At 29.3% G+C, this 20,871-nt stretch overlaps 6 protein-coding genes across 13 annotated transcripts; 2 read left to right on the top strand and 4 right to left on the bottom strand.

Moving 5' to 3' along the window:
* Nucleotides 1-114: 114 nt before the first annotated feature.
* Nucleotides 115-1,612, bottom strand: LOC106785450 (methylglutaconyl-CoA hydratase, mitochondrial). 2 transcript variants are annotated; one of them, XM_014745932.1, is made up of 3 exons: nt 1,531-1,612; nt 562-1,230; nt 115-507 (listed from the first exon to the last, which is right to left on the bottom strand). In XM_014745932.1, exons 2-3 carry the CDS (start codon nt 1,200-1,202, stop codon nt 348-350), a joined length of 801 nt encoding a protein of 266 aa, XP_014601418.1. In that variant the 5' UTR covers nt 1,203-1,230; nt 1,531-1,612; the 3' UTR covers nt 115-347. The 2 variants fall into 2 exon arrangements, with proteins under 2 accessions (XP_014601418.1, XP_014601419.1); XM_014745933.1 differs by lacking the exon at nt 1,531-1,612 and having other exon boundaries at nt 562-936; nt 1,058-1,148.
* Nucleotides 1,613-1,664: 52 nt separating this feature from the next.
* On the bottom strand, nt 1,665-2,978 carry LOC106785451 (small nuclear ribonucleoprotein Sm D3). Its single transcript, XM_014745934.1, has 2 exons — nt 2,518-2,978; nt 1,665-2,137 (listed from the first exon to the last, which is right to left on the bottom strand). The coding sequence occupies exons 1-2, from the start codon at nt 2,831-2,833 to the stop codon at nt 2,025-2,027; spliced, it is 429 nt and encodes a 142-aa protein (XP_014601420.1). The 5' UTR covers nt 2,834-2,978; the 3' UTR covers nt 1,665-2,024.
* Nucleotides 2,979-3,305: 327 nt separating this feature from the next.
* LOC106785432 (H(+)/Cl(-) exchange transporter 3) lies at nt 3,306-9,133 on the top strand. 6 transcript variants are annotated; one of them, XM_014745903.1, is made up of 11 exons: nt 3,306-3,453; nt 4,210-4,322; nt 4,474-4,660; nt 4,824-5,173; nt 5,415-5,576; nt 5,671-5,958; nt 7,011-7,193; nt 7,268-7,482; nt 7,562-8,122; nt 8,207-8,584; nt 8,678-9,133. In XM_014745903.1, the coding sequence occupies exons 2-11, from the start codon at nt 4,224-4,226 to the stop codon at nt 8,766-8,768; spliced, it is 2,514 nt and encodes an 837-aa protein (XP_014601389.1). In that variant the 5' UTR covers nt 3,306-3,453; nt 4,210-4,223; the 3' UTR covers nt 8,769-9,133. The 6 variants fall into 6 exon arrangements, with proteins under 6 accessions (XP_014601389.1, XP_014601391.1, XP_014601394.1 ...); XM_014745905.1 differs by having other exon boundaries at nt 3,307-3,453; nt 4,830-5,173; XM_014745908.1 differs by having other exon boundaries at nt 3,307-3,453; nt 5,415-5,565; nt 5,768-5,958.
* Nucleotides 9,134-10,429: 1,296 nt separating this feature from the next.
* Nucleotides 10,430-14,438, bottom strand: LOC106785434 (triokinase/FMN cyclase-like). 2 transcript variants are annotated; one of them, XM_014745910.1, is made up of 10 exons: nt 14,168-14,438; nt 13,989-14,058; nt 13,807-13,917; nt 13,633-13,721; nt 13,305-13,521; nt 12,988-13,233; nt 11,457-11,846; nt 11,115-11,305; nt 10,874-11,001; nt 10,430-10,790 (listed from the first exon to the last, which is right to left on the bottom strand). In XM_014745910.1, the coding sequence occupies exons 1-10, from the start codon at nt 14,291-14,293 to the stop codon at nt 10,670-10,672; spliced, it is 1,689 nt and encodes a 562-aa protein (XP_014601396.1). In that variant the 5' UTR covers nt 14,294-14,438; the 3' UTR covers nt 10,430-10,669. The 2 variants fall into 2 exon arrangements, with proteins under 2 accessions (XP_014601396.1, XP_014601395.1); XM_014745909.1 differs by having other exon boundaries at nt 11,115-11,368; nt 14,168-14,433.
* Nucleotides 14,439-15,209: 771 nt separating this feature from the next.
* LOC106785440 (crossover junction endonuclease MUS81) lies at nt 15,210-18,433 on the bottom strand. Its single transcript, XM_014745918.1, has 8 exons — nt 17,943-18,433; nt 17,757-17,860; nt 17,536-17,668; nt 17,088-17,471; nt 16,175-16,388; nt 15,876-16,088; nt 15,692-15,805; nt 15,210-15,616 (listed from the first exon to the last, which is right to left on the bottom strand). The coding sequence occupies exons 1-8, from the start codon at nt 18,311-18,313 to the stop codon at nt 15,374-15,376; spliced, it is 1,776 nt and encodes a 591-aa protein (XP_014601404.1). The 5' UTR covers nt 18,314-18,433; the 3' UTR covers nt 15,210-15,373.
* A 322-nt stretch (nt 18,434-18,755) lies between these two features.
* On the top strand, nt 18,756-20,871 carry LOC106785439 (splicing factor 3B subunit 2; the record flags this gene model as incomplete). The annotated part of the gene is given in 2 exon segments (XM_014745917.1): nt 18,756-19,073; nt 19,234-20,871. Coding segments are annotated over 2 exon segments (1,662 nt in total), but the record flags the coding sequence as incomplete, so codon positions are not given.

Genomic DNA, 20,871 nt, shown 5'->3' with positions numbered 1-20,871 from the left:
ATGTATATATATTTTTTATTGTCTTAAAAAGATATGTATATTTAAAATTATATATTCCTGATACATTAATAATTAACAATTATAAAAATCTCACATAAAGACATAAAATTCGAATTGTATATACATTGTTTATTTTTCTCAAAATAAACTAACAATGATATAAATATTGGACACAATTCTAAATACATAAAAGTCATGAAATTTAAACAGAGGTATCAATAAAGTATTAAACTAAATTTTGTTAGGAAAATGTGATATAAGTATTAATTTAAACAAATAAATTTTAAAAGATATATAATAATCATTGTTTGAAACTTAACTATATAATTATTTGATATTACATAAATTTATGTACCTTTATAAATAGGCACTCGTTTTGCTGTGAATGCTGAAAGACCCTCTAGTCTATCTTCGGTATCTATGACTTTATTGTAACATGCTTTTTCGATTTCTAATCCATCTTTTATAGACACTTCCATACCTTTTGATATAGCCTCTTTAGCCAGCCTAGAAGATAGAATAATATGTTAAAATGAAAAATAAATAATGCATAATACTTACTTTACTCCGATAGGACCGTTAGGCAGAATTTCTCTTGCAAGTAATAAAGCAGCTTGATAAGCTGCATCACCATTTTTATTCTGCGATACAGCTTCATTTACAAGACTAATATTCCTTGCTTGCTGTCCATTTAAAACGCGTGCTGCATAAATAAGTTCTTTGGCTATAGCAGATCCGACTATTCTTGGTAATCTCTGAGTACCACCGGCGCCTGGTATTATTGCTAATTTAGTTTCTACAAGACCAAGTTTTGCCTCCGAAGCTGCTATTCTAATATCTGTAGCCAATGCTAATTCTAAACCACCACCCAATGCTATACCATCTATGGCAGATATAACTGGTATTGGTATAGTTTCTATGTCGTTCATAACATTCCTTAAAGAAGTTACAAATTCTGATACTTCGGATTTATTCATTTTTAACCTTTCACGTAAATCAGCACCAGAACAAAAGACAAATGGTACTAAGCTACGAATAATTAATACTCGTAATTTACCATCCTGTTTAATCGTAGTAATTGCATGATTTAATTGAGAAAGAAGATTTGTTCCAAAAGCATTACGGGTTTTTGGACGATTTAGCCCTAGTACAGCTATACCGTTATCTTTCCCATCGAGATATTTTAAAATCACTTCTTTCATATCGGTTTCCAAATTTAGTAGTGTATTGCTAGAAAACGAATGTGTTACAATTCTATTGCCATTGTGAAAGAGTGAAGCAAATTGAATATTTTTTATCAAAGAAACCATGATTGGAAATATTATAAAAATATTATTTATTATAGGTAATATATATATATATATATATATAACCTGAAACAATTATAATATGATTATCAATTGTAACTCTAATATAATTTTGTTATTTATACGTTTATTTTTTAATTATTTTTTGATGAAAATAGAGAATTACCAAAGAAATAACATAAATAGAATATAAAAATATGAATAATAAAAATATATTACATACACTTAATGTGTTTCCCCAAGTACAAAATTAAACGTAATGTTAAGTTTATTTGAACTTTGTACACTTCAGTGTTACGATAGCGAGATTTATTATGCAAAGTGGTGTGATAGGCAGTCAAAAAAAAAACAAATTAATGAAAGTTTACATACGGTATATTTAACCTTATCTTATTAGCTTTGTTGCTAAATAATACAAAATAGTACATATAAATTTTTTACTTTTATACGAAAATGAATTGTATATCGCCGTATTTTTTTTAATCTATTCAATTTGAAATACACGGAATACTATTTAAAAATATATAAGTAAATAAGATATTATGATAAAAAATTATCTTATCATCATGGTTTATTGTTAATTACAACAGTATCGGTAGCGATATTTAACATAAAATTTGACCTAAATTTGGAAAAATATTGAAAACAGTACAAAATGATTGAATGTATTTATAAGTTTGTTATTTAATAATGTACATAATTTAGTTAATACTATGATTATCCACGTCCTCTTCCAGCTTGAGACCCTCCTGGTTGATTTTGTTGATTCAACCAAGGTGCCGAACCTGTACCTCTTCCTCTTTGGTTTTGTCCACGACCCCTTCCACGAGCTAAATACAAATAATTCAATAGATAACTATATACAAATATATAAAGCAAAGAATAAACAGTATATAAAAGTACATATTAAAATCAAACTTATACGTGTATTTGTCACTCTTTTTAAGATTATAATAATTAAAATATTATTGACATCGGTTATTTTATATTAGACCAAAAATCTTATTGATATAATTGTTTTTAAATTTAAATCATACTATGATGTTATAAAAAAATAAATATAGTTCATGTAAGAATTGACGTATGTATAACAATGAATATTGTCAGGTTACATTTCAATGAACTTACGTTAATAGAAAGATTATCGATATTTCAGTAATTCAAGCATTCTTTAGTATATCTTATAAAATATATAAATTTCTAAATATACCTTGAGCACGTAAGATAGCGGATTTTCCTCTGCCCGCAGTACCAGAACCTTTACCACCTGGTCTTTTAAACATCGGAGCATTTTTCAACATGTCTGGTAATATTAAAAATCTTATTTTGGATCCACGAATATATACATTTTCTAATTGAGCAACTTGTTTATCTCTGTACGTTACTGTTATATTTTGCATTTGGCAATTCATATTGTCTTCGGCTTCTATTAATTTACCGCGATATACTTCGCCGGTATTTGTTTCACATGTTATTATATGTCCTTCTGCTTCGTGAAGTACTTTAATAGGCACTCCGATCGACATTATGCTTCTTTTCCTTTAAATATATCTCAAATATCTATTGGATACGAGGGTAATAAACAAAACACGAATAAAAGACCAAAGTACTGGTTAAAATTTGTCTTCAAATTATTTGCTTTACTTGGTTATATTATTTTATGTACATATATCACAGATGGTAATTCTTAAGACATATTTGAGGCCTTTAAAAGGCAATGGTGGCGCCCCCGTTTTATAGCGGCATTTACTATTGGATAAAAAATTGAAGATTAACCAATAGCAATGCAGATTAGATGAAGCATTTCTTGAGAAAAGATGTAGAAATATTACATTTGTAAAAATATAATTACATACGTAAGTATGTAATTAAAATTGTTGATTTTTTCTAATTTCTATTGATCTTGTTTATTATTTCTATTATGAAACATTGCACATTTATTGACTTTTTTTTCTATTTCTAGTGACCAAACGTAATATCACAACTGCGTTTCTATGTCGTAACTTACTAGTAGAAATATGGTTTACCATACTTCCGTAGTATAGTACAGTAAAACTGTCAAAGAAATATAATGCATTACAAATTGTATATCAAAAAATTGTGATTTAGACGTTTGTTAATAGCATTGATCTGTTTTAATAAAATGGTAAGTTAACGACATGAAATATATTGAATATATTGATCATAATGTTATGGAGCTAATGTAATCTTGATTAGAAAAACAATCTGGAAACAATATAAATTTCTACTTGTAATATTTGCTTTTACATTACCTTACATTTTAATTTTTACATACATACGAAATGCATTACTGTCTGTCATCGTTGAAGATATATTGCGTTAAACATTCGTGTCATTTATGATTAGATTATAAATATCTGCCAATAAGTCTCTATATATATATATATATATATATATATATACATTACATTTGTGATAATATTTTATAATCATTTTTGTCTATTCTTGCGTTTCCTTTTCCTATTTTTCTTTTGAAGTTAAATGTTTCCGAAAAATTTCTTACTGATCAAATCTCTTTCTACGTGTCATCTATCTATTACTTCTAATCGAAATAGTTCATTTTTGGCTATAGAAGATATGCATCCTCGTTTAGTGAACCTTCTTTCTTGTATCCTAACCTAATTATCTTCAGAAAAAGGATTATCTTATGGTATTATGTAAATGACATATTCTTTGTAACAAATCGTATTATAAATGGTCAAGTGTTTCATTTACATCTTCTATTAATGAATCTTTGATAGGTTCTGGATGGATAAATTAGTTTGTTCTTAAAGTATTACATATATCACATTTATGATATCAAATCCTAGAAATGTATTTCTTCCCTTGCATTTCCTTAGAAAATTGATCTCATAATAACTTTCATCATAAAAAATAACAGATTATCACAATGCCATGGAGAAATTTCCACTGAAGGGCACTTCATCTTTAAATTCTCCTGTCTCTCACATAAATGCAAGTACTATCACGACATATCGTTCGGTTGATGCAAAGGTATATTAAATTTTTATTTCCGTATCTTCCTTATTTGATATCAATATATTATTTATATTATTATTTATATATTATTTATATATCATTTTATAGAACATGTTATAATTATAACATTATTAAGTTTATGTATACGATATTTCTATATTTCTAGGTCATAAATAGTAATAATAGTGGTAACATAGATGAGGCACGCTTACAAAGCAGAGCTTTAGGTCGTGAAACAAATTTAAGCAGCGACGAAGACATGTTAGATGTTAATCATCATTCCACATCTCATGATTTAGATAATAATGTTTTATCTGAGCATTGTATTCGTGTTGATGATGCATCTTCGCATAGTGAGTTATTTATACAATAATGGACAATATGTTAATACTTGAATTTTAATTTGCATTAAAGTTTAGAAATATATTTTAAATAGATTCGAAATATAATAGGTGTTTAAGGTAATACATTAAATATTACAGGATATTTATATCACATGTTGATCAATTTTATTAGTTTCAGTTGATTCTGATGACATACCTGGAATTGGACAATATGAGGACTTCCATACTATCGATTGGCAAAGAGATATTGCACGAGATCGAATGCGACATCGGTATATTATTAAAAAGAAACATGATTCTATTTGGGGTTTAATCAAGGGAGCTCATGACGCTTGGTCTGGATGGCTGTGCGTTTTATTTGTTGGTTTATTTACGGGGGTTGCTGCTGGAGTGATAGATATTGGAGCATCTTGGATGACAGATCTTAAATTTGGGATATGTCCGCAAGCTTTTTGGTTAAATAAAGAGCAATGTTGTTGGAGTTACAATGAAACAACTTTTGATGGTGGGAATTGTTCTCAGGTTAAGATTTTCAAATATATATATAGATATATATTTATGTGTGTGTATATATATATATATATATATATATATATATATTAATATTAATAGATATAATATATCACTTTCTCTTTGCAGAATATACTTACATTTGTAAATGTAATTGTATAGATAATTGATTCAACCATGCTCTTATTATAGTCTTGATTTATCTCAATTAAGTATTTCCGTCTCTCTTACTCTTATTTTATGACCCTTGCAGTGGTGGACATGGCCGGAAGTATTCAACCAATCAAAGGATGGTGCAGGCCCGTATACAATATCATATATGTTTTATATAGCATGGGCTCTTTTATTTGCATCGCTTTCTGCATCTTTGGTACGAATGTTTGCACCATATGCTTGTGGCTCAGGTATACCAGAGGTGCGTATGAACATTTAATCGAACATTGTTCCTTATATCTTGTAATTTATAATTACATGTATAATAATTATAATTTCAAGTATTTTTATTTTAGATTAAAACGATATTAAGCGGTTTTATTATCAGAGGATACTTAGGAAAATGGACATTAATTATTAAATCTGTTGGCTTAATTCTTTCGGTATCAGCAGGTCTTAGCTTGGGTAAAGAAGGTCCAATGGTACACATTGCTTGTTGTATAGGCAATATATTTTCATATCTATTCCCAAAATATGGAAGGAATGAAGCTAAAAAGAGAGAAATTTTATCAGCCGCTGCAGCAGCTGGCGTATCAGTTGCTTTTGGAGCTCCAATTGGAGGTGTCTTATTTAGTTTGGAAGAGGTATGATCTTTATTAAAATATGCAGTATATTTATATATCTTTTTTTCTCATTATTATAATGTTTCATTGAAGCTGCAAGACTATGTTTTATTCAAGAATAAATAAATCTAATAATTATATATGGTGAATATTTGGTAGAAAGATTAGAGATCGACATAAAATTAATTTTAATTGGAGATAGTGATAGCGATATAAAGTATTATCAATTTTTGTTGAATTGTGATAAATAACAATATGCTTCTATCCTATAATGTTTCAGAACAGTTGCATTTCAGTTGAAGAATAGTTATCAAATTCTACAAAGTCATGTATATCAACATTTAAAAAGCATAGTGGAAAACTGTAGAATATTGATCACTGATGCATCTAGTTGATTTCAGAAGTATGTTTAGCGATTGATCAGTATTCATTGAAAATAGAACATATTTTTGTATAAATTCATGATATATGCTAAATTTATTTATAGTTTTATAATCTTCATATGTTTCAATTTAACATAAATCAAATATTATATCATATTATCATGAGCAATAACAATTGTGTTATATAATAAAAAGTATTCTATTTTTAAACTATATATACAGGATGATAAAAAAAGAATCCAATATTGTAAATACTTATATTACTTATCAAGAAAAATAAAAAATGTCTAATTAATATTTTTCAGAAACATTTTTAAGGAAATTCCTTTGTGTACATTAAATATCTTGCCTAGAGACTCGCTTACTCGAGACTTAAATGCTTATAAATAATAAAAGTTAATTTATTACATTTACAGAGGATTGATTTTGGGACCTATGTTAATAAGACATTTTGTACTCCTCTTAATAACTACCATAAACTCTTAAAGTATTGGACCCTTTGTTTTTTTTACCACCCTGTATATAACAAAGATATAGAAACATAAACTTTCCTTAAAATTGATTCTTATCATGTTTGCTTTTCTGACATAAGAACTCGCAGAATATTTGATTAAAATTTGATTACCTGTATATTCTCTTTCATGTATATGTACTAATTTAATATTTACATATGTATCTGTAATTCTACAGGTCAGTTATTACTTCCCTTTGAAGACCTTATGGAGATCTTTCTTCTGTGCATTAATAGCAGCTTTTGTTTTACGTTCTATAAATCCATTTGGAAATGAACATTCAGTACTATTTTACGTAGAATATAATAAACCTTGGATATTTTTTGAATTAATACCTTTTGTTATGCTTGGTATAATGGGAGTAAGTATATTTTACAATGATTTGATGGTTTCATAGTACAATACTATTCGAAAAATATTTATTTATTGTTTTAGGGTATAATTGGCACACTGTTTATCAAAGCAAATCTCTTTTGGTGTCGATATCGTAAAACTTCAAAATTGGGTCAGTATCCTGTTACCGAAGTTTTGATTGTAACAGTAGTAACAGCTGTAATTGGATATCCAAATCCATACACAAGAATGAATACGAGTCAACTTATTTATTTACTCTTCAGTCAGTGCGGAGTGTCTAATGCAGATATTTTATGGTGATTTATTATCACATATACTACGTGTATTAATAATAATGCGATATAAAAATAACTCTATATATTTTTTATATTACAGCGATTATGATAGAAATTTCACAGCTGTAAAGTCTGCAATTGAAATTGCAGCAGCTGGTCCTGGAGTGTACAAAGCTATGTGGTTACTTGTACTTGCGCTTATTTTAAAATTAATCATGACCATATTTACATTTGGTATGAAAGTACCTTGTGGGTTATTTATTCCTTCTCTTTGTTTGGGTGCTATCATGGGTCGAATAGTTGGAATAGGAATGGAACAACTTGCTTATTATTATCCTCATATTTGGATGTTTAGCGAAGAGTGTTCCACAGGAGTTGATTGTATAACTCCTGGATTATATGCAATGGTAGGAGCTGCTGCTGTACTCGGCGGTGTAACTAGAATGACTGTTTCTTTAGTCGTTATCATGTTTGAATTAACTGGTGGTGTTCGATACATTGTTCCGTTAATGGCAGCTGCTATGGCTAGTAAATGGGTGGGCGATGCTCTTGGAAAACAAGGTATTTATGATGCCCATATAGGTCTGAATGGATATCCATTTTTGGATAGCAAAGACGAATTTCAGCATACAACATTAGCCGCTGATGTTATGCAGCCTAAGTAAGTCCGGCAATAATTTGTTATTTATTCTTATTGCTTACTATTATTTTTATTCCTATTATAAAATTATATTTTATATTTTAGACGTAATGAAGCTCTGCACGTTCTTACACAAGATTCAATGACAGTTGAAGATGTAGAAAATTTACTGAAAGAAACCGAACACAATGGTTTTCCAGTTATAGTTTCTAAAGAATCTCAGTATTTAGTTGGTTTTGTTCTACGACGAGATCTTAATCTTGCTATAGCGAATGCTAAACGCATGATAGAAGAAATTACTGGACAATCTCTAGTTATCTTCTCTAATGGAAATAATATTCAAGCCCATTCGCCACCTCCGCTAAAACTGAAAAAAATATTAGATATGGCACCGATTACTATTACAGATCAGACTCCAATGGAGACTGTAGTTGATATGTTTAGGAAATTAGGATTACGTCAGACCCTTGTCACTCATAATGGGTAAGAACAGAAATTACATTTTTACATGGTTTAATCATAAATAATGATTTAAGAAAAACAAAAAGAGAATTACTGAATTAATTTTTGTTACAGACGATTATTAGGGGTAATCACAAAAAAAGATGTTTTGAGACATGTAAAGCAACTTGATAATGAAGATCCTAACTCTGTTTTATTTAATTAAGTTATGATTATTAATTATTGATTAAGAAAATCAATATAAAGCTTGATATATACTAATTCCAAGCTTAAAAGAGAAACAGAATTAATCACGATAAATTAGTATTTGTGAACAAATTTTAACACAATTCTTGAATAATTGAAAGTGATATAGATTAATTTTTATTCATTTTCTTAGTAAGAGATATTAGGATTTAGTTTTGGATAACAAATGAGATCATGAGGATTTAAGTGGAATCATAAGCATCACAAGATACAGTATAAGTAATTATTCGATATTATTCTTTATTTCATTTGTTACAGATGTGATTAATTAAAATGTATGGAAATGTAATAAGAAGTTTTGAAATTATATTTTATTTCATTTTTTTAAGCAACGAACTCTTACATCACTTATTAATAATATGAATTTTAAATACATGTAAATATTACAAAAATTATATTATAACTACGTTTATATTGCATTGTACACAATGTGATAAATATAATTTAAATTACACTATATATATATATATATATATATATATATTACGATTATAATGTATTACTGCCGGCATTGTATACATTGATTGCCCAGTCAATTTATAGAATGCCCAGAGTGTTTTGGTCAATCTATAAAATGTGCTTCAATTAGCTGTGTTTATAGCAGGCTGGAGAGGCAGGAAAGTGTTTTTAAGATCGTGTAAGTGAGACAAACCATAGAAATTCAAAACTACGTACACAATATCATTACCATGTTTCGGTCAATCTTTAAAATTTGCTCTAGTAGGATGTGTTTCGAGCATAGGGGGGGGGGGAGAGCGAAGTGATCTTAGAAGAAAGAACAGCTAAAATCTTAACAGAAACCGAATACTACGCTAATTTTTATAGTAACAAGAATATATCTTTAATTATTAATAATTAAATTTGTGTTTTCTTTTTCTATAATATATTTCCTCCTTCTACCTTTACAACGTGGAAGTTTGTAAGATTAAGTTCTTATAATTAGATAGTTGGAAAAGCGCGTGCACCGTGCACAGTACTGAAAGTGAAAATCATTTCATAACCGTACGAACATACACCTGCCATGGTTTGTTTTTCTTACAATAGTTTGAGATTTTTTTCCCCTCCTACTCCTGTGCTCTAAATATACCCACTAAAGCATATTTTATAGATTAACCGAAACTTGTTAATGACAATGTGTACATAATTTTAAATTTTCATGGTTTGTTCCACTTAAAAGAGCTTAAAATCATTTCGCCCTCTCCCCTCCGTACTCTAAACACAGCCAACTAAAGCACATTTTATAGATTGATTAAAATCCTCTGGGCATTCGAAAGATTAACTGGGCAATGTATGAAATACATGCTCAGTATATACATTGCCCAATTTATGTGGGTATTCTATAGAATGCCCCGAGCAATTTACAATGCTCGGAATATATACATTGACCACAACATATATATGTTACCGTGAAAAACCGGAATTGGAGAATGTAAAAATTCACATGGTCACTTGTCAACGCATTCCAAATATGTCGGTGAAAGACCGAATATTTGGGTTTATTCTTATACATTAATATTTCGGACATACGCCAAGCGACTATGTGAATCTTGACAATCTCCAATTTCGGTCTTTCACAGTAACATATACATATATATATATATACACATTTTTTTTCTCTCCTTTTTCATTTTTATCTTCATATATATATAAACATTACACAACTTGTAACTTTTTCCTTCATTTTGAATATTTTTTTTTTGCAAATTCTTGTACAACTAACTTGTTTTGTAAAAATAGTACACTTTATGTATAAAATGTAATTTCAATGATTGTAAACATTTAAAAAACTATTTGTACATAAAATTATAAATGAATACCTTTTATAGAAGTATCATAAAATAAGAAATATATCCAATAATATTATTCCTTAAAATTTTTAATCGTCTGTCCTACAGCTGTTATCCAAGTAGCGGCAGCATATGCTCCTGCATCTACTTGTTGCATATAATGTTCTTTTTTGACGTAAGCTGCCCGTCCTGCTCTGTATAAGTAATATAATATGTGTGCATTTCTGGATATATGGTAGAAAAATGTTAATTATTATAGAATTATCTCTCTTCTTACCTCGCTTTTTTACCTTTAGTCGCTTCACATCCTTGCCACGTTGCGATAATTACATTTTGAATAATATCAGCTAAAGGTGCTGTTACTAATTCTTCTAATGCCTTACATGCAGGATCTAATGCATCTAACTATATTATACACAAATATATATACAGTAAATATAAATAATATTATTTTAATGATTTCTTTGTGAAATATGAATCATATTAATATGTAAATAATTAATTAAACATTACTGTACCATTGTTCTGTCACCAGGTTTTGCTTTTCCATACTTAATTATGGAGTCTAATGCACTCCGAAATGTACGACACCACGCAGAAGTAATATTTTCATTTTCTTTAAGGGATAATAATTCTTTTGCTCCAGTTGTAAGAAATAAGCAATACAATGCACCAGACGATCCTCCCATGATTTCTTCTGCAATATCAGCTATTTGTGTTAATAATAAAGAAGGATAAGCAAAAGAAAGATCATTCAGATGTTTTTGAACGCCTAAAATAAATCTACATGTATATACTGTTAAATTTAGTACAGTATGTTGTTATCTTTTTATAGAAACAACTGTTACAACAGTGCATACCCATGGTAAATCTTTTAAGTGTAGTACCACAATCTCCATCTCCGCAACCACGATCTAATTCATTAAGATATTCCTCTTTTTCGATGACGCTTTTACATGCATTTTGCAGACATAATTTCATTAAGTGTTTAGATCGATTACTTAATTCAATGCCAATTTTGTCTAATTTCTCTTTTTCTATTTCATTAAACGGTGGTCGTGTTATAGTCAAAGGAACACTGTAAAAACAACCTGGCCATCCTGGAGCATTCGTTGAGTCATCGAGACAGCTTAGAAATATATTTTTATGATATTCAGGACATTTTAATATCGTAATATGTATTCCAGCACTATTTAAAGATGTTACTAAAAGTCCCGAATAAACTCGAAGTGATCGTATACCTTTATTATCTGTAAGAATATTTATTTTATTTATACCTTACTAATTGTACCTATATCTATGCAGGATAAAACACGAAGCGTGATCAACTGAGATTACTCTGTTATTAGCAGTCCGATCGGAAATGTTTCTACCGGATATTGCATAATTTCAAGAGAGCTTTAACTTACATATAGAAAATTTGTTGTCCATTTTTTTCATGATTTTTTCAAGGTTACCTTAAATTTTTTGCTAATAAACCTGTAATTATTTTACGTCTATCTGTTTAAGAATTTCAATACGAATTCAGTAAGTACCATAACATAACATGTGTTCTTTTTTTCATCTGGATCGAGAAAAAATTAATACGGAACGTCGGGTGATCACCGCTGTTCACCATTTGAACGAAAACCAAAGCAAAATCGGCATCATGTTCAACATGTTAATAAAAAATTGACCAAAAATTTACTATATAGGGTATAACATAACATAGGACCCACTTCACTAGTGAGTAGAGAAGGCGTAAAAATAAAAAAGTTTATATACATATATCCATATGAACTTTTTTATTTTTGCGTTCTCTACCCATTATATATCCTGTATTCACGTTAAGCTCTCTTAAAACCTGATAAAAACATTTTCAATTAAACTGGTAATAACTCTACTGATTACACTTCATGGTCTATCTTATTTTTACTATTACTCTATAAATTTTTTCCGAAATTTAAGGTTTTTTTTTTAATGTCCTTAACATTTTGAAACATCCACCAAATGAATCAGTTTTTTCTAAATTGTTTTTAAATGCTTTTTAAATAAAAATTTTAAATAAAATCATGAATATGTCTTTTGTGAGACTCAAAACGTATAAAATTTTCAGCTGTATCGAAAGGGGTCACCTAAAAAAGTGGCCGATTTGACGTGGAAAAACCTATATACATATACAGGGTGATTTTTGGAGCTGGGACAGCATATCTGAATCACTCTGTATATGTGTGGGATAGAACAGCTCCATGTCGAATAAAATAGAAGTAAGAAAAATGATCGGAATGTTTTGGATAGCTCAATGATTGGAGTAGTTGTCTGAAAAACGGAAGACCCGGATTTGAATCCTGGTCCACAGTCAATCCAGCTGTTAAATTTTTTCACGAATTCTACATATGTATATATACTTACTAAGTTGTTTTATAGTTTCATGTGTAACAATGCCTTGTTCTAACTGGCTCAATGCTCCAAAATTATTTACTATTACCACAACATTATCGCCACTAATTAATTTTAATTCTTCAGAAATATGTTGCAACATAAGTGCAACGATTTCAGATGCACTTTTTATTTTCATTCGTTCATAGCCAGCTTCTCCGTGAATACCCATACCAGTTTCTATTTCATCCGATGCCAATTCAAACATATATCCTTGACCTATGCATACATGTATATATACTTCTAGTTATTTATTTATTCTATATCTTATATCATATAAATTATCAAACCTGGTATAGAACATGCTGATATTCCAACAGCGTAAGTAGCCATATTTTTCACAGTAAGTTCTGCATATTTCAATATGTTTGAAAGAGATTCCCCTCTTTCAGCAAGCGCGCCAGCAATTTTAATAACCAATACCATTCCAGTTAAACCCCGTTTACCTATAGAACTTTGTTCTTTCTCAGGAATACTGCAATCTTCATTGACCATTATCTCTGTAATCTATCATATGTGATATTAGTCAGTGATAATTACAAATATCCTTATACATTAAAATTTAATAATAATAAATAAAAATATTTAAGAAAATTTTAATTGTTATCATAAACATACATTAATACCCGTTTGTTTTGCTTTCTCAAGCGCTATTCCAAAGTTAAGACAGTCCCCGGTATAATTTGGAACTATTACTAATATACCAGCTATAAAATATGAAAAAACAATAAGCGATAAAAAAGAAATAAAATTTGATGGTTAACAAAAAAACTAAATAAGAAAATTGAATACCTGTATTGTTTTGTGCGACACAGTTAATGGCATGTGTTATATGTTTAGAAGGTGGTGATGCAAATATAGAACCAGCTATAGAAGCTGTCAGCATACCAGTACCAACAAAACCTATATAAATCGAATCCAAAAATAATTAAGTAACTCATTGTTTATCAAACTATGTGAATATTTATAAACACCTGCTACAAATGGTTCATGACCACTACCACCTCCACATATTACAGCAACTTTGTCCTTCTGATTTCTAATCTAAAGTAAAATTAAGGAAAATATTATTATAACTTAAACAATGAATGATTACAGTTTTAGAAAACATTAAACAAAAGAACATATCATTATTATTACGTTACATACGTACATCAGGAGATAGAACAATTTTATGAGCTAATTGTAATTCCAATTTCGGATAAGTGTAACATAATCCTGACAAAGATTCTGCAACGGCATCGTCGATTTTATTAACAAAATGTTTCAAAGCAGCCATTGGAAACACTATCGTGTCTACGGTTGGATGAGACTAACAAAACGTGACTGACGTTCTTTTAGAATGAACTTCAATTAAAGTTCATTAGGTTATCACGCATCTTTTGATAGACATAAATACATATAGAGATTCAGAATATAAATTTGTTTGAACATTTCAATGACATAAATATAATATTTAATACAAGAAAAATTGTATAATGCTTTAAAACTAAAAATATTTATCATCTATAAAATAAGATAAAATATATACGTTTGATTTATACAGGACTTGAATGAAACTGTTAATTTTTATAAATAAAAGTTAATTTGTAAACTTTAATACTTTACTTCTGTTATAGAAGTTCAATTTTAACAGTTATTTTATATTTTGTTAATAAAAGGTTTAAAGAAACATTTATTTCTTAACACAAATACTTTAAAGTAAAATATAAAAATTTTTACTATTTTTCACTTACTTAGCAGGGTATTGAAAACTGATTAAATATAGATGAGTAAGTAAATCATGATTTTTATGCAATTATTTTATTGTACTCACATACCCTTATCTATATAATACTTAATGGTAAATTTGTTTGAAAGTACTTTAACTTTTTCAAAGTAGAATAACTGTTACTGTCTAACAAGAACTTTTTCTCATTTCCGAAAAAGTAAACATTTTCTATTTATGAATAAATACATGGAGTAAAAGTTTCAGTGAATGTATAACCATTTTCTTCTAAAAATAACTATTACATCAGAACCATTGAAAATTTTAACAATTTCCTTCAAATCTTGAATGTATAAATTAGTATACTAAACAAAAGGTTATTATTCATTTGTTTATGAAATCGTTTGAGTAAGGATCTTATAATAAAAATAGAACCTATTTATTGCGATTAGCAAATAAGTAGAAAAGAAAAATAAAGAGAGTCCGATATTATCTTCTTTTATGTCCGTTGATTGTATTACATTATTATTTCCATACGATATAATAATTAAGCACATTTTATAAACATTTTATGATTGTATATTTTTCTAAAAAATTGAAATTCTTTTTTCTCTCTCTTGGAGGAATAACAAATATTTGTCTGCAATTTAATTACCGAAATTCTTGTTGCGTATAAAATAAATAAACAGTTTTGCTAAGAGCTGGTCCAATTTGTCGTTTTTGTAATCCATATTGTATATTAGCTATTAACGCTTGTCCATAGTCAGATGTATGCAAAGCATTAATTAACATGAGTGGTGTAGGATAACATTCGACAATTGCTAATGCTTTGTCTACTGACATACCTTTCAACTGTAATAATTGACGAACAAACATTTGACGTACATTAAAATTCTGTTAAAAAGAAATGAATATTATGAAATTTTTATATAATATTATTCTACATGTCTATAATAATTGTATACATACTTTCAATTTAGATGCAGCTTTATTGAATTCTTCAAAATTCATTAGTAAAACGGTATCACTGGAAACGTCCGTTGGTACAAGATTCTCTTTTTTATGTTCTATTAAATTCTTCTTCTAAAATATATTAAATATAAATAAGTATAAGTTACCACATAATTAATATATTAAAATGTAATATACATACAGCATAAATTTTATGTAAAATACTCGTTAAAGTTGCTAAATATGACATTGTATCTTGATGACTATCCGTATACTTAACAATAAGATCATCTTGTACTAATGAATTAACAGCTGCTTGCAATAAAGTTGAAAGCGGAATTCCAGTTCGTATAATCTTATCGTGATCTTCTATTATATATAAAAGATTTTGTATTCCAGACTGTTTTAAACGAAACTGTAAAGTTTCAGAAAAAAATCTATGTTATAAAGAGAAGTGGAAAGATCAGCATTATGTATTTATTTTAACAAACTAATTTGTACCTTTTGTTCATGAAACCGTCCATCTTTAATACTTGCACTTAAATCATCCAATCGTTTCCTTTCCACTATATATGGTAAAACTAATTCCTTGTTAGTATATTTGCATTTAGTAATCCAGGTAAAGTCACCAATTTTTAAATGACGTACTTCAAATAATACTCTTAATTCTTTTAATTCAGCTAATGTTGCATCATGTTCAGGTTTTGTTTTTCCACTATTATTAATAATATAATAATTAATATATATATATATATATATATACAAGAGAGAGGTGGTAATAAAAGGGTTAGATATTTGAAGGGCTTATAGTACTCACAGAAACAAGTAAAAAAATGTTTTATTAACATTGGTCGTAAAATCAATACTTTCAATGTAAATTAACTTTTATTATTTATGAGCATTCGATATTGTAAGTGAATCTTTTGGTAAGAATGAATTTATACTGAGGAATTTACTTAGAAATACTTCAATGTTGTCAAGATAAATTTATTATGAAAATAAGCAAAAATGATTACTAATATCAACAAAGATTATTTCGTAGATGCAAACATAATATATACAAATCATGAATATTCGATATGTCTTCCTCCCTAGAATGCAATTCTGATATCTATGGATAATAGATTGACATACACTTTCAAATATTCCTTGTGTATTTCTAAGTTAATTCTTTTGTGTACATAAAATATATTACCAACAGACTTGCTTACTCTAGATTCTAATGCTCATAAATAATAAAAGTTAATTTACATTGAAAGGGTTGATTTTAAGACTTATGCTAATTAGACATTCTTTACTCATCTTGGTGAGTACTAAAAGCCCTTCAAATATTTAACCCTTTTTTTACGCACAACCCTGTATATATATATAATATAAATATAATAGTATATAAATTAAATGCACGCTCGCTTACCCACAAGTCTCCTTAATATCTACTAATAAAACTATATCAAAAGAATTCGGTTTTAATCGTACTTCATCACGATTACATACAATATCTACTGTATTTGATGGTGGTTTAACTGCACTTTCTTGATCGTATGTTTTTGAATGATTGAATAAAGGAGACTTTTTTTTATTTTTCTCATTTTCAACGACATAGTTTTCATTACTCGATATAGAAGTATTTCCTACTTTAACATCATTATTATTCATAAAATTCGCATGATTTAGCATCGATAAAGAATCTTGCAATTTTTTATAATAAAGTTTAAGTAAGTGTTTATCATAGTTTGTCAAATTTAAAATTTGTTTTATTTTGATAGCTAAGTGTACTCCTTGTTTAGTCAAATGATACCTTTAGAAAAAAAACGAATATATTATTTTTGGAAGTTATCTGTATTTGAATTTATTAAACATACCTAATAGGAAACTGTGTTACTTTTATTAATCTGTTAGCAATTAATATTGAAATAGATGATTTTCCATCGCATATATCCGGATCCAAGGATTTCAGTGATGTATTGTATAATTGTTTAAATTCATACAATAAATCTAATTTAAAAATTTGTTCCCATGAGTAAATAGTTGAATTCTATTTAATACAGCATAAAAATTCTACAGGTAAGTGATAAAAACTTACCTGAATAACTCGAGTCTCCTTTATTGTGTAACGTCAATAATATAGCATAACAAGTAAAATTCCATGACGAAAAAGAAGAAATTATAGACGGTGTTTTTGGTTTTCTATTACAAAGAAACGTTTACAAATAACAGTGAATCTTGATGTGTTATAAAAGTGTTTATAAAAATTGTGCAACTTACTTGCCTCATTTCACGTTTGTTGATTTCTTCTTTGTAGATTTCTAGACGTTTCTCTCTTGATGAAAGAATGAATTTGCTACGACAACAACTATCGCACTTGCAAACATTATGCGTACGCTTTATTTCTTTCTTATGTGCCTTATGTTCTTGGAGTCTTCTATCTAGCATCTTACATAATTTTAAACCAAAATGTTTTAAAATAATACAATCTTTTCCAGACTCTAACGGTAAAGGATATTTCCTTAAAGTATTCAAAGCTTTAGCAAAATGACATTGCAAATCAGATTTTTGAGAAATCGCTTTATTTTTCCATTCTTCCAACCAAAGCTCAAATAATGGATTAGGTTTATTGAGGGTAATCTTAATCCTCTTCATTTTTTTCAATTATATAACAAAATCATTCTATCAATTGAATCTTTCTTGTTCAATTGTGTCAAACGCACTTTAAATGTGCCAATTTGCATTCGATTAATTTGAATCCGACAATCAGGATTACCAATTTTTCTTTGGGACGGTTCGAGATCGGAAAATAACAACGACGCACCATGCGAGTAGAAACTAGAAATATTTATTAGCAGCTATTATATGCTTTAAGTCATTATACAACAAAAAAGTAAACAAGCGGTGTGATCATAGAGCTTATATACAAGAAGGACGATCGCCGTGTTATAAATATGGGTACCATATTTACAATGAAAGAATGATTTCTATTGCCACTAGAAAGCGCGTCTAGTCGCTTGGTCTGATTTTTAAAAACAGTAATTAAAACAAAAACATCAAAGAGAACTATTAATTAGATTTGTTTATTTATAAAATCACACGTACTTAAATCTAAACTTAAGAACATCACCGCCACCCTCATGGATAATTATCATACTCGATATTCAGTCATTTTCAACAACACAAATTGGACGCAAACGCCTATCTCGATCGTCCTCCTTGTATATAGACTCCATGAGTATATGCAAAAGCTGTAAAAAGTGTTAAAGAGTATTGAATTAAAGTGCCGTGTGAACCCTTTGAGATATAAGTATTCAATAAATGATAATAAACTAAGTACGGTTTATGTATTTACGGTGTTTAATACGCATTTATACAAGCAATTGTTGATATGGAAAATATACCGGGAAATGAGGTTATTATCGTCATTTGACTACGTTCATATGTATTGTTAACATTCAAAACAATAATCATCCACTGATTTTATTTTCTGATTCAATTATTAAAGAGACATATTAGAATAATACTGTATTATAATAGATCTAATTTTATAATAATAATTTTTTTTACAATAGAATCAAGGAACACAACATAGGATGGATATTAAACAGATGTCCCATCCAATGCCATCTRTGATGGGTATGACTTCTAATCATCATACTTCAAATATGATGGAACCACCAAAAACGTTACCTAGTTTATTAAGCTTAAAAGTAACACCACCAACGGAATTAAAACATCAAAGTGGTATAGAGGATACAGTACGAGAGGAAGATAATGAGACAGTWAAACTTCCAGCTGCCTTGGAACAAGCTTTAGCGTTTAAAACGGAAAGGGCTAAGGAAGTAGGCGGTGATCCAAATGATATRGTCTCTTTAGGCAAATCTACCAATGACGAATCTACCGGAGACGATGGACCTCCTCACTTGGAAGATWTATTGGAACCAGAAACAACCATTGAAAAAGTCGATTCAAAGGCAACTAAAAGTAAAAAGAAAAAAAAGAAGAAGAGGAAGAAGAGTACTAATGAGAAGAAAGAGTTAGAGAGGAAGCAAGAACAAATAGAATATAGTAAATCAAAAGAAGATCAACCAGAGATAGAGTATATTCAAGAAATTCCCAGTATAAACGACTTGGAGCCGATGTATCGTCAATTTGCTCGAGTTTTTGAAGCATTTAAATTAACCGAACCAGAACCTCATCCTAACGATGCTGCGGATAAGGGCGAACCAATTGGTCAATATCCACCTGTTACTAGTATGCAAACAACGGGTAATGTACCCAGTAAAATACCACCTTTGGATGACTTTGATGACGATGTAGGCCAGCAACAGCAACAACAGGGTACCGGAGAAAATGGTGTTCCACGATTATCTAAAAGAAAATTGAAGAGATTAACGCGACTGAGTGTCGCAGAATTAAAACARTTGGTAGGTAGGCCCGATGTTGTAGAAATGCATGACGTTACTGCCAGAGATCCAAAACTTCTTGTACAACTTAAAGCACATCGTAACACCGTACCTGTGCCTAGACATTGGTGTTTTAAAAGAAAATACCTACAAGGAAAACGAGGTATTGAAAAACCTCCTTTTGATTTACCTGATTTTATAAAACGTACTGGAATAACAGAAATGAGAGCAAGTTTGCAAGAGCGCGACGACACTCGTACTTTAAAAGCAAAAATGCGCGAGAGAGCAAGACCCAAATTGGGTAAAATTGATATAGACTACCAAAAACTTCATGATGCATTTTTTAAGTGGCAAACCAAACCGCGCATGACGATCCACGGTGATCTGTATTACGAAGGTAAGGAATTTGAAACTCGACTTAAAGAAAARAAACCTGGTGAATTATCCGACGAGTTACGTACGGCATTAGGGATGCCTGTAGGACCGAACTGTCATAAGGTACCACCACCATGGTTAATTGCTATGCAACGTTACGGGCCACCRCCAAGTTATCCTAATCTTAAAATACCAGGCTTAAATGCTCCAATCCCAGAAGGATGTGCCTTTGGATATCATGCTGGTGGTTGGGGAAAACCACCTGTTGATGAGACAGGTAGACCTTTATACGGAGATGTTTTTGGTGTGTCTCGTACACCGGGCAGCGATGCTTTAGATGAAGAAGTAGATAGAGGCATGTGGGGTGAGCCTGAATCTGAATCATCTGGAGATGAAGAAGAAGACGAAGATGCGGAAGAAGGTGGAGAT

Source organism: Polistes canadensis, unplaced genomic scaffold (genome assembly GCF_001313835.1).
Source record: "Polistes canadensis isolate GaletaPanama2010 unplaced genomic scaffold, ASM131383v1 scaffold_50, whole genome shotgun sequence".
In the NCBI taxonomy this organism is placed as follows: domain Eukaryota; kingdom Metazoa; phylum Arthropoda; class Insecta; order Hymenoptera; family Vespidae; genus Polistes; species Polistes canadensis.
The sequence above is the reverse complement of the archived record's forward strand: the minus strand, read 5'-3'. Positions and strand labels throughout refer to the sequence as shown.